This window comes from Palaemon carinicauda, chromosome 10 (genome assembly GCF_036898095.1).
Source record: "Palaemon carinicauda isolate YSFRI2023 chromosome 10, ASM3689809v2, whole genome shotgun sequence".
NCBI classification, from domain to species: Eukaryota; Metazoa; Arthropoda; class Malacostraca; order Decapoda; family Palaemonidae; genus Palaemon; species Palaemon carinicauda.
This window is the reverse complement of record NC_090734.1, coordinates 130,560,992-130,574,752: the sequence shown is the minus strand read 5'-3', so window position 1 is coordinate 130,574,752 and position 13,761 is coordinate 130,560,992. Positions and strand designations below refer to the sequence as shown.

General features: G+C 34.8%; 1 protein-coding gene across 10 annotated transcripts in view; it reads right to left on the bottom strand.

Moving 5' to 3' along the window:
- Nucleotides 1-13,761, bottom strand: part of unc79 (UNC-79 domain-containing protein) — a 184,657-nt gene that overhangs the window by 169,408 nt on the left and 1,488 nt on the right. For all 10 annotated transcript variants that reach the window (XM_068381893.1, XM_068381896.1, XM_068381901.1 and 7 more), the window contains exons 2-7: nucleotides 11,634-11,719; nucleotides 9,916-10,035; nucleotides 8,435-8,596; nucleotides 5,855-6,025; nucleotides 4,179-4,271; nucleotides 998-1,183 (exon numbers count right to left, since the gene is read on the bottom strand). In XM_068381893.1, the coding sequence (XP_068237994.1) occupies nucleotides 998-1,183; nucleotides 4,179-4,271; nucleotides 5,855-6,025; nucleotides 8,435-8,596; nucleotides 9,916-10,035; nucleotides 11,634-11,655 (754 nt within the window). In that variant the 5' untranslated portion in view covers nucleotides 11,656-11,719. The remainder of the gene's footprint in view (nucleotides 1-997; nucleotides 1,184-4,178; nucleotides 4,272-5,854; nucleotides 6,026-8,434; nucleotides 8,597-9,915; nucleotides 10,036-11,633; nucleotides 11,720-13,761) is intronic.

Below are 13,761 nucleotides of genomic sequence, written 5' to 3'. Positions count from 1 at the left end.
GCACTCCTTAACTACTGTATATTCCAGGTTAAGGTAGCAAATTAGAAGCAATATAAACTAAATATATATATAATATATAGCTTTGTTTAAATGAGGCCGAGTCGCGCTCCTTAACTACTGTATATTCAAGGTTAAGGTAGCAAGTTAGAAGCAATATAAACCAAATGTAATATATACTGTATATATATATATATATATATATATATATATATATATATATATATATATATATATATATATATATATATATATATATATATATATATATATATATATATATGTATATATATATATATATATATATATATATATATATATATATATATATATATATATATATATATATATATATATATATATATATATACATATATACTGTATATATATATATATATATATATATATATATATATATATATATATATAATATATATGTATATATATATAAATATATATATATATATATATATATATATATATATATATATATATATATATATATATATATATATATCAATACATATGTAAATATATATATATATAAATATATATGTAAATATATATATAAATATATATGTATATATATATATATATATATATATATATATATATATATATACAGTATACATATATATATATATATATATATATATATATATATATATATATATATATATATATATATATACATTTAAAAATATATATAAATGTATTAAAGGCATGTATCATTTGTGGGTGTGTGTAAATTACTGGAAATTAATGTGTACAGAACTGAAAAGATTTTCCCTAGTCCTGAAAAACAAATGACAAAAATTTACTGACTGTCTAAACACTATCATAACACTTATATATCTTATATAATATCTTTTACACTATCCTAGCAACAGTAACATTCTACTTATACAAAACCCCTAAAAAAGTATATACTATACTATGGAATACACTAATATCTGTGAAAAGTTGTTTGAATTAGAAACAAAAAACGAAAACTACTCACCGCTGAATTTAATATGTATACCCCGACGATCAAACAAAGTTGGATTTAGACTCGGCCAATAATAGAATAAAAGGTTTGCAGCCGGAAGCCGTGATGAAGGAGTGCCATAGGCTATGACACATAAGAGATCTTTTACTATATCAGATTTCAGGGCCATAAGAGATTCTAGCAACTGGCAGTGGTGTGCTGTAAAGTGAAGAAAGTAGGTTTAGATTTTAGGGAAATTTCAATAATATTCTAGACAATTTTGATATGATCTACCACAAACCCATTACTTTTACTTAGCCTTTCGTGTCTTTACACAAAATCTGAAAAACTCCCAAAGCATAGAGAATGAGAAGAACGACTGCTATCAGATGGAAGCACACAAATGGTGCTTAGGAAAACAAATATCAAACTCCAAAATCAAACCATTGTTCTCTAGTCTTGAGTAGTGCCAAAGCCTCTGTATTATGGTCCTCCACCGTCTTCGGTTCGAGTTCTCTCGCTTGAGGGTACACTTGGGCACATTATTCTAACTTATTTCTCTTCCTCTTGTTTTGTTAGTTTTTATAGTTTATATAGGAAGTATATTTATTTCAATGTTGTTACTGTTCTTAAAATATTTCATTTTTCCTTGTTTCCTTTCCTCACTGGGCTATTTTCCCTGTTGGAGCCCCTGGGCTTATAGCATCTTGCTCATTCCAACTAGAGTTGTAGCTTAGCAAGTACTAATAATAATAACAATGATTATGTGGCTATGAACTCTTTTGCAGCTTGCCGTGTTTTTCTAGAATTCAGGTTTTTGTCTGAATTCTTTTCTATAACATTTTCAATTTTCTAGTTATTCATCTATCACCCTTGAAGTCTCTTCATCATAATAAGAGTTCCTGGAGGAGTCTACACGTTGGTGGTAGTCATGGGAATTACTGCAAATGCTTTTAGATTATCTTCTTCTGTAACTGATTAACTAATACTTTCACTCGTTAAATTTAAAAAGGGATTTTGATGAAGGAAAAATCTAGAGGGTTAGTCGTAGTAGGAGGCACAGACGGGTGTAGGACGGCACCTCGTTGTTCCAGGGGATGTTGATGAAGGAGAGGTCTAATTGGAGAGGGACCTATGGTCGTGGTTCTATCACGCCCCAGTTTTCTATACCGACACTCAAAGAGTGAGCGAGCTAGGTTTATTCCTGGCATTCCATGCATCTCTTTTTCTCTGGTATATTCAGCAATAACTATGCCTTAGAAATGGTGCTAGAGGAGCATTTCACAGAGCGACACAGGTCGAGCCCAGAAATAAGAGTATTCAGTCCTATTCTCTTGTGTGTGAGGTGGTTTTACACTTTCACTCATTCTTAATGTGTTTTTGAGCATTGCTAGTAGTGAATCAGTTTATATGCTTATTTACTAGCATGCTTACAGTAAAGGAGGGTTTTATCTGCATCGTTTTAAACTGCAAAAAATAGCACAAATTTCTTAATTTGTATTTTTCCTAAATATAGAAACCAGTCTTTCAATACGAGTATGATTCCACCATAGCTGGAATTTGTCTCTTAGAATCAATAGCCAATTTGACATTTACCTAGGGCTTGTGGGGCGATTGAGGAGGTTCGTGAAATTTAAAGGACTCAAGTTTATATAGTTACGTTAATACAAAATACAGTAGCTTAAAAATTTTGTGATTTATTCTTACACGAATAAAAACCTTTTTCCTTTAATAAGAGGCTTAACCTATGGTGGGAGGAAGCCAATATAATTATACTGGTTGGTTTAAAATCCCAATATGTTAGGCCACTCAGATATGGTAGAGGTGCTAGAATGTTGACTCTACTACTTCCCAACAATTGAGAATATACTTTAATGTCTCAGGCTAGGTTTTTGTTCATGAGCAGACATTCGAGGAGGAACCTTTATCCTCGGAAGGATATGTTATCACAATATATGGTCAATTAAAATTATCAAGTTCAATCTTCTCCATCCTTTCCCTAATAAGAAGGATGGGGAAGGTACTTCTACCTAACTCGTCTACAATAGTTGCTCGGTATGGAAGCTTTCCTGCATCAACATCAAATCTAGCAAATAATGACACAACCATTGTACCGCAAGGGGGAGGAAAAAAAATGAACAAGGGCCAGGAGGTTTGAATTCTCTTGTCGGGAAAGACTGCTTGAAGTTCATTAGCAGATCTGGATACCATTCTGTGTGTGGCCATTTGAGAGCCCCCTCGGTTATCCTGAGATTTGGGGTAACCAGTTGATTACCCTACATATCAGGCAAAACTGCAGAAAACAGATGTAAAAGTTGTCCCACTGGTGTTGGATGGTATACTCTAATACTGTTATAGATCCAAAAACGGTGAGCAGTATACGGGAAGCTTGTTGTTTAGCTTTGTGGCGAACACGTCAATTGTAGGGGAAGCACCACAATTTCAAAAGCCTCTTCAATACTAAAAGATGAAGGAACTATTCCTCTCCTACTACTTAACCCTAGCAATTAAGCCTGTCAGCAATTATGTTCCTCTTCCCTAAATATAAATCTTGTTGACATTTCCAAACAGAACCAGATTCATAAACTTTTTAAGTGTCAGCTGCTCAAATCATGAGAGGTAGAAAAGTATGCAAAAGCACCCATACAGTTGTCCTACTATGAAGTTGCTTGTAGGCTGGCCATGGAGGTGGCTTCTATGGCACCTGGTCGCACTCACTCATATCGCTCACTATTTTGTATGCCTTCTCAAGTTAGTGAGAGCTCTCTTGCTAGAGTGCACTCATTGCGCTCATCACTCTCACCTGTTCGCTCGCTGAGCATGAAAGGTCATGAATGCTTGGCGACAGGTACAAAGATAGCAGATTGGCCCAAGCGGCATTGCCTCCCGATTAGTATTAGTTCCCGAACAATTTCAGTATTGGAGGTACTGTGATTAGTTCAACAGAATCTAAATTCATAGGTCTCCCTTACATACACTGAGTCCATGCTTTGCATGTTGAAACACACAGAGCAGGGGAGACAATACTTCTCCTATTGTATTGGATTCCCTGACCTAGCCTTTTACAGGAAACTCCATGGAGATCACACACCAACTAAAAAATCAGCATTAAATTTGGAACTACCCAGGTCTGGACTAATCTGACATGAATAAGGAAAAACTTAAATTTTCTATATCAATGATGTAAATATCTAATCTTTTCCAAGTTACTTACATGAATTGTCTGTATACTGGAAGATCATCATAAGCACAGCAGGTACAGAAGCAGCTGCATAGTTTTCTTCCTCGCCCTCAGAGGGAATTGCTCCTAAAATAAATAAAAAGAAGTAGCCTTTTAGATGATGTAAAAACTTTAAACATGAAAATGCAATCTTCCCTTGACACACACAATTTTGGATCTCAATTTCAGTACTTATCCCATTTCAATATTAATTTATCAAACACTTAAGCAAGCACTTAAATGCTCCCTTTCACATACTAAAGAACCTCCTCAAGCAGATTATGTGTCCTCAAAGTAAATCAATTTAATATACAGTACTACATATTAGTTTTAATGCAACAAGTTAATAGATATAAAACACAAAAAAACTTGTTTTTAAAAACATTTACAGACACACAGAACAGGGATATAATGCAAACCAGAAAAGATTTCATAAGATCGATAACTAGAGGGGCACTCAGTAGAGCGCAGACCTCCGCCACGGCAGCTTATTTCTCAACCTTGACCTTTGACCTTAACATGTATTAATTGGCGTGGATTTTCATACACTCAAATATGAACCAAGTTTGTAGTCTCTGTGACAACAATGTCCAAACTTATGGCGATTACTTAAATTGGACATTTTACTTGACCGTGACCGTGACCTACCAAAATTTTATCATTTCCAGCTTTTTACAAAGCAGTTAATCCCTGTAAGTTTCATTACTCTACGATTAAAATTGTGGACAGGAAGCTGTTCACAAACAAACACACACACACACAAACAGGGAGTAAAACATAATCTCCTCCCAACTTCGTTTGCGGAGGTAATAAAGGGAGAACGGGGAAAAGCCCAGCATCCCACAAAGTCCCTGGCATTAGTGAAGATCTACTTGGGTAAAGAAATCTATCCTATAAATGGAAGTTTTTGTTTTCTTAACAATTTCAAAGTGATTTATCATGAAAACATGAGGACTTGTCAAGCAACTACTTTCAAATAACCTATTTGCAACGAATGACAGTTTCATGAAGATGTCAGGTTATTCCAAGAGATGGTATGTCTTAAATTTGAATAATTTACAGTTTATGTCTATAAATAATGTATATAATATGCATACAAGTTTTATAGTCCTTTGGGTTTACCTTCTGTATCTATCAATGTCTTAATTCTTTTTTTCATGAATTTACTTTAAACCCTAACCAAAAAAAGGTCTTGAAGGAATCTCACTGTATCCATAAAGGTCATACATAATTCTAAATAAGTGAAAGTCAGACTTTTATCATCCAATATTTCTAAGCTATTGAATATTATACAATTAGAAGAAAGCTCTTAAATGTTTAAATCCTAACAGCATTCACAAAAACTACAAATTGTTTCACTGAGGTAAGTACAATAACGTTTAACTGGGCTCCAAAACGTTTAACTGGGCTCCAAAAGGCACTAGAAGAGTTGGAAGACTCAGACCTACATGGCTGAGGACTATGATGTGTGAAGTAGGTGATAACAAACGGAGTATTGAATTAAAAGTTGGAGAAATCTAACCAAGGCCCTTAACGTCGATAGGCGTAGGAAGAGGAGATGATGAATTATATAAAACTTCACCCAAAGGGTTCATATTTTCTATCAGATCTAAAAACTAAGGTTTATGAAATGAGTTCCTTTGGGTGAGACACTTTACGCCAATACTCACCAACTGTAACAGGGAAGATGTGATAACAGAGCGTGGTTATCAGCTGCTGGTGCAGTGACTCTGGGATGGAAGTCATCATAGATGCCACCAGATAGGGAAGAGTATCGATGACATTACGCTCCAGAAACACGATGAGACAGGCCAGTGTGTTCAACACAGATTGACCCAGTGCTGTAAATAAATCTTACTATTAGCAAATATCTAAATGCATGGAATATATTTATATATAAAAGATGTAAAAAAATGAAAAGTACAGAAAATAGTAATAAATATTCTACTTTAATTACCTATTTCCCATTCTATTTCCAAACGGGAAAATGTCGCTTACAATGCACCTTGCATGACACACTGTAAATGGTTCTACGATTCTTTTCAGTGTTCATTGTTTTCTGTCTTTTACTTTTAGCTGTTATCTCTGTTCTCTTTTTTTCTAACCTATTCAACCTCTTTAGCTTTAATTTGCACCAATTTTCAACTCTCGATCATGAAGAAATCTCGAGGAATGATAACCACTACTCTTACTAAACTCCTCTATATTCATAAGAATAACGATAACTCCTCACTAGTATACTAATCAAACTACAAAATTTCAACTAATTACCTTGTATTAAACCTTTTCCTTTATTTTGGTAAATGACAAATCATATAAATTTAATCTTTGGAAAAAAAAAAAATTTAAAATTTGTATTTTTTCCGAGATATACATAATTGAGGTTTTTAGAATAGAAATATGTCGTCAGCAGCATTGGAACAGCCATTAATTTGTTGATGCGGTAGATCATTAACTAGGGGTGGCGGCACGAGGGGGAAGCCTTAACCACCCGCCTGTCAAAGAATAGCCATTTTTGTATTAAGCCTGGGACTGAGAGGAGTTTTGGAAGTGGGAAATTTCAGCCAAAGTACTCAGCTTTGTAAATCTATCTATTTACGAAAGCCTTTCCCCCAATTCTGGGGGTAGCCAACATAAAAAAAGGAACAAAAAGGGACTTTCCCTCTCTTCACTTCTCCCAGCCAGATGAGGGATTCACATACAATCCCTTCTCCCTTTAACCCTTTTACCCCCAGGATATTTGGAAATTTCCAATCCTTAACCCCCAGGGGTTATTTTTTTTTTCAAGCACATTTTGCAGTATATATTTTTTAAATTGCTCTAACAGCCTTAATTTTTGTCATAGAGAGGTCAGGTTGGTCTCATTCTCTTGGAAAATGTCTGAAGTTTCTCAAAAAATTATCAAAAATATGCAAAAAATAAATTTAAATAGCATTTTTTTGCAAGAACGTACCGGTATGTCCATGGGGGTAAAGGGATAAGTTTTGTGAAACATACCAGTACGTCCTTTGGGGGTAAAAGGGTTGAAATAGGGAGATGCACTCATTGGTGGGGAAGTACCCTAGAACCGAACTTAAAAGGTTCTTTTCTTCCTTGGACATGTCATCCTTCCTGGGAAACACTATGCACTATGTGAGCCCTTCAGATGAATAATTTTCACTAAATTAAGTAACTACCTCCCAAGGCAGAGAAACTAACACAAAGTGGGAGGGGGGGTTTACTCTCCAAGTTCATAATCTTCCTGATCAGAAGTGTGAGGAAAACACTCCATAGGAAGGGCTGCTCACAGTCACCTCTTCACAATGTTACAGGAGAATTAGGGTATCAAATGATGCATTTTCATAGAAATAAAATTCCCCTTCCATTCCACGAATTTCCACTTACAAGCGAGATTATTCACAAAATGAAAAATAAACAATTGTCAAAAACAAATATAAGAAAAGCCCCAACCATCATAAAAGGAGCACAACAATATGACCATACGTTGTAGCCCAAAGATAAAAGTGGTAAATCAGTCACAGGCAAGTGGGTGTGGTTTCCTTTCACCAGTCATTAACCAACTCCATTGTTAAAAATTCAATTACTGTTCTAGTGTTACTGAAGACATCACTATTTCAAAGGACGAAAGGTTTACATATGCATAGGAACAAATCAAATATTGTAGAGTATTCAGCAGTCTTAAGAGTACCATTTAAAATTCATAAAAAAAACTCATACCTCTCACAAAGCTCTTATATGGACAGTTCTTGCTTTCTGTTAAATTTTATCACACAAATTAAACTTCAAAAAAAAGCCTTCACCAAAGCAGACACTGTACAATAAGCACAATTCCGGCAGTGCTTTTACTCTTCTCTAAGCTTACATACCAAGTATCTGTACCCCACTGATAATTAAACTGATACTGAACTCTCCCCTTTGATGAAGGGATTATCTAAATGGAAGACAGCCTGTGAATAGTGGTTTTCACACGCCCCTGTTGTATACACGACACCCACAAGGTGATCGCGCGAGGGTAGTAACCTCTGCATTCCATACTTTTATCTTTCTCTAGTATATTTGGAAGATTTATATTAGAAAAGTGTAAAGAAGGACTTCTTTCACCGGCCGTCACAGGTCGCCCCAGAAAAACTGATACTGAACTGCCTGTTCTTCACCCAACACCCTCCCTAAAATAGGAAAACAAAAACAAATGTCAAATATGTGGGTTTCCATTCCTGGAAGAATACTAATATCTATAAGCAAAAGCATACCTAGAGTTCCATATTGAATGAGTGACATGATGTCAACTAATGAAACAATGGACTGATGTAGTCCATTGTAATCCAGATTGGGAAACAGGGCTGAACGGGTAGCATCCTGACTTCGCTGATGTAACATGTCCATTGGCCTCTCTTGAATCTCACGCAGCACACCTGCAAAATAAAATAAAGCTCAGCACTTGACAGAGATCTTACGATTCAAATTCTCCTAGATGTCTATAGCTAAAACGATTTGTCAGATCAAAGCTATTTTAAATGAATACAAAAATATATGTGTAAGGAACTGCTGAACCATCACACTTCCATTTTCTAAAAAGAAAATTCCCACAATCATCACTGACCAATACAGTACACAAACTTGTCTTTCATATCTATGAACCATTACAACACATACAGTATATATTCTCTGTGTCCGGTTTTCAAAATAATGAAGGCATTATTAATCTCCTGGCTAAAAGAATTCAAAATTTAAAATCATAAACCCATCTCCCTTGCATACTAAAATAACAAACAGTGTAGATTCTTGACAAACACCAGTAAATCTAAAATGACTGCCAACTCAATAGAGCAGGTATGTACACGAGTATCTTCAAAATGTTTTCCATTTTCATGAAGTATTAAGTCCAGAGAGAGGAGAGGTTCCCTTTTTTGTTTCATTTGTTTGATGTCAGCTACCCCACAAAATTGGGGTAGTGCCTTGGTAAATGTATGAATTAAGTGCAGGTATAATTAAACATTTCAGTACAAAGTTATAAAATCAACTACGGTACAATAAAATGGCATAACTGAACCAATTAATAAGACAGTTAAAAACACTATATAACATACTGTATTCCTAAACTTAGAAGATCCCTTTCTTTATTTTCTTCATAAAAAATATTTCAAAAATTAGCCTGTATCCAGAGCACCAAAGGTTATGTTTTAAGGTTACTGATAATGTCCTGACACCTGATCAACCCTACTTGACAAAAGAGGAGCTGAAAACTATAAACAGTTTGATAATAGTAATGAGTCAATAAGGCTAAATGAGCACTTATACATCAACATAAAAATGACAAATTCGGAAGTAATTTGTATTTTACCTAATGTACAAACCTTTAGCTATTTAATAGGGATCGCCTTCCAGCTCCCCCGAATCCCTATTAAAAAGTGTTAGGTTTGTTAGTGCCGGAACAATTATTCAATTATGACTTTTACTAATATGACAAATAAGACAAAAGATAAAAGGAATTAAAAATCACGGTGAAATCTCTCGGGGCTATGCTGGAAACGAACGACGCCGGACACTTATTGCTTCATGGTGAGTGGCATAGATACTGTAACCTGGTTAATAGGTTTCATATATCTGTGCACAACTAAAATAGGAAATTAAACTCTTGGACATTAAAATTATCACAAGTTTAGATTAGTGTAAAAACACTGGCTTATATTTTCCTATAAAATTGGACATTGATAATACCATGACAACTTACCTAATAATGTTTGAGAAAAGTATTTAAGAGTGTTGGCAATATCCAAACCGGAGGGTGCTGGTAGAACTCCATGTAGAAGCCTTAGATGATAATCATTTAAATTGCGAATCTTCGCGGTAACTGTAAAAACGAGACAAATTACATATTTTTTTATAAACCTATAATTCCAAAAGAAAGGCTTCTATTTGTAAAAATACTGTTCTGCAGAATTATGAGAATATGGAATATATGTTTACATGAATATTTTATTTACACGTACCTCCATCTCACTAGGGACTTATTACCTCCTAAGGGTTTTAATTTCTTCAAACACAAACGCATAATCTACTCTATAACTTTATTCTAAAATTAAAAGAAAATGGTTAAAACAGAGTTCAACCTTACCAGAGAGGGATTTGAGTTAGAGAATATTTTTGATTTTCAGTATACTTAGAAATCACAGCATAAAAATTAAGACATTTAAAAGGGGGGGAAATCTCTGAATCAAAGGTTCTTATTTAACCCTTTTACCCCCAGGCTATTTGGAAATTTACAACCCTTAACCCCCAAGGGGTTATTTTTTTCCCGGCACATTCTTTTTAAATTGCTCTAATAGCCTTAATTTTTGTCATAGAGAGGTCAGGTTGGTCTCATTCATTTGGAAAATGCCTGAATTTTCTCAAAAAAGTATAAAAAATATGAAAAAACAAAATTTTATAGCATTTTTTTGCAAGGACGTACCGGTACGTCCATGGGGGTAAAGGGATGGCTTTTGTGAAACGTACCAGTACGTCCTTTGGGGGTAAAAGGGTTAACCTTTGAACCAGTTATGTGCATTCAAAATCATAGTCCTCAATTGCATCACAAACAAAAGCTTTACAACTGATAAAAATTGTTTGTGCAACCATCTGGCCATTTATTAGTGTGGTGGCCAACACTAACTTCAGCCTCCCCATTAACCTTGGATTCACAGTACAGTACATATATTTATGGCTTCTGAATATGGATGAAGGATTTGGCTTTATGGATTTGGGCTATACAGCCCAGCCATGAGGACTGCGAGACCATTTAGCGCAGTGGTTCCCAACCTTTTTTCAGTCATTTCCCCCTGCATCCAGTTTAACCATCCAGATTTTCCCCTTCATGCCCCGCCCAGCCCTCGTGCCCACTCGCCTGCCTCAGAAATGGGCATGATATTCCAATTCTCCCCTTGAATGTCATGTCAGTGAGAAATGATATGATCATATCACAATTGAATGGCTAACAACAAATTGCCGCACGTACTATGTGGACATTTTCCGCTTGTTTTAGTTCGTAGGTTGTGTAATTATTTCCCCCCTGGAAGCTTCAAATTTCCCCCTAGGGGGAAATGTTCCCCAGGTTGGGAACCACTGATTTAGCGCCTAAGTGCATCTGGGGTAAAACCGTAAGTTACACCATGAGGTAAAAATTAAAAGATATTGGACAGTGAGATTAAAGAAAGGAAGCATGATTGGAAGTAAAGTAAGATATAAAGCAAGTGCACATAGAGGCTGAAAGAACACTGCAAAGACCCAAAAGTAATACCAATATGTCAACATGTAGTGCACTAATAACATTACCCTTTATGGGATATATGGATGAAGGAACCACAGTATTGTGCAATCAGAAAATTAATGCTTGACTGTTAGATGGTCTACATATCCAATATGTAAATCATAATATATGTTTTTATAACCATGACAAGAATTTATACTTACAAGCTGCTGCTCTGGTCCCCATTTTCCTCTTGTTGATTGTTCAACAGACGAGAATTACAGTAACACTATCGTAAAATGACACAGCCCTGAAATATATTGATAAAACTTCATTTTACTTCAACAAACTTAAGTATGCATAGATTACACATATACTGTACTGTATGCACACATTCATAAATAAAAACAGTTACATTTACTAATACAAAGATGCATAAGGCTAACAATATCTTGAGATTTGCTGAAAATAAAGAGAGAAAAACCTTGCACATAATCCACTGGAGGGTAATGCTTTATTTTCTTAACCATCCCCAGCTTTGAAAAGTATGTTTACGGGGATGAAGACTTGATACTGTACAGTAATTGCTAATTTGAATAAAACTTGGCCAGGGCACCAGCTGCCCGTTGAGATACTACCACTAGAGAGTTGTAGGGTACTTTGACTGGCCAGACAGTACTACATTGGATCTTTCTCTCTGGTTACAGTTCTTTCCCTTTGCCTACAGACACCGAATAGTCTGGCCTATTCTTTACAATTCTCTTCCGTCATCATACACCTGACAACACTGAGATTACCAAACAATTCTTCTTCTCCCAAAGGGTTAACTACTGCACTTTAATTGTTCAGTGGTTACTTTCCTCTTGGTAAGGGTAGAAGAGACTCTTTAGCTATGGTAAGCAGCTCTTCTAGGAGAAGGACACTCCAAAATCAAACCATTGTTCTCTAGTCTTGGGTATTGACAGCCTCTGTACCATGGTCTTCCACTATCTTGGGTTAGAGTTCTCTTGCTTGAGGGTACACTCGGGCATTCTGTTCTACCTAGTTTCTCTTCCTCTTGTTTTGTTAAATTTTCAGTTTTTTATAGGAAATATTTATTTCAATGTTTTTACTGTTCTTAAAATATTTTATTTTTCCTTGTTTCCTTTCCTCACTGGGCTATTTTCCCTGTTGGGGCCCCTGGGCTTATAGCATCCTGCTTTTCCAACTAGGGTTGTAGCTTAGCATTTAATAATAATAATAATAATAATAATAATAATGTCTGAAGTAGAAACACGAGTTAACGTATTTAATGTATTGTAATTAACCTCCAATACATTAATATTATTTAGATCTTTTGGTTAGGGACACATGGAAAAGGACATGAAAGTTAACATAGATTGGGTGAATTCTCTTACAATGAAAGATATAATTGAAAATAACCTGTTAAATAAGCAACAACTCAAACTTAAATTGAATGGGTAGAATCCAATGCAGTCCCTCACCTACTAATACCAAGATTTTTAATTTTGCCAATTACCTTCAATCAATAATGTTAGAAGAAGGAATTTCAATGTCTAAGGAGGGTTTAATCCGTTGTAATTTGGTTTTAATAAATTTCTGGCAGATATATAACAGTAGGGTCTACAAAAACTGAAAATATGAGTCAAAATTCTGACTCATTCACATCAAATAGTAGACTGGTTTTAGATGCTGTTTATACCGAAATCTTTCATAAATATGAATCAAAGACCTGTTTCAAGTGTGATGTAGTTGGGGGAGGCGCTTGTAACAAAAGGGGTGAAGCCTATATAGAAACTATGGAGGAAGGAGACTGGCCAAGAGAAAGTTACACAATAGAAAAACACAGTTAGGATTAGACGTTACAAATGGTTACCAAAAATAATAATACAGAAAACAAGAAATTAAAGTATGGACAGACGAACCACCAGTCAAGAATTTTATGAACTGTTCTCAGGGTCTCTTTCTGTCATGGCAACCAAAAAATAAGCAGTAAATTGGAAATTTTTACAAAAATAAGTACCAAATTTATTCTTTACCATCGAATTAAGAAATGGAGCTAAAACTAGTACTTGTAGGCTAGTAGGGGTACAGTATATTCAACAATGGTGGTAAAATCAGTTTACGAATATTTTGCTACAGTAATTAAAACCCAAAAGTGATGACAATGATAAATAGGGTTTCTTTCATTTTATGAAAATAAAAAGAAAAAAGTCTGGAGCCTTTGTAGTTGGTTTGATTGATTGGGTGAGGTAATAAAAATATGGGTAAATATTTACTATACCACAATATTCATAATAAAGAAAATAAGAAGTGTTCTTGGTGAATTTATAGCTTCTTTGAACTGTTCTG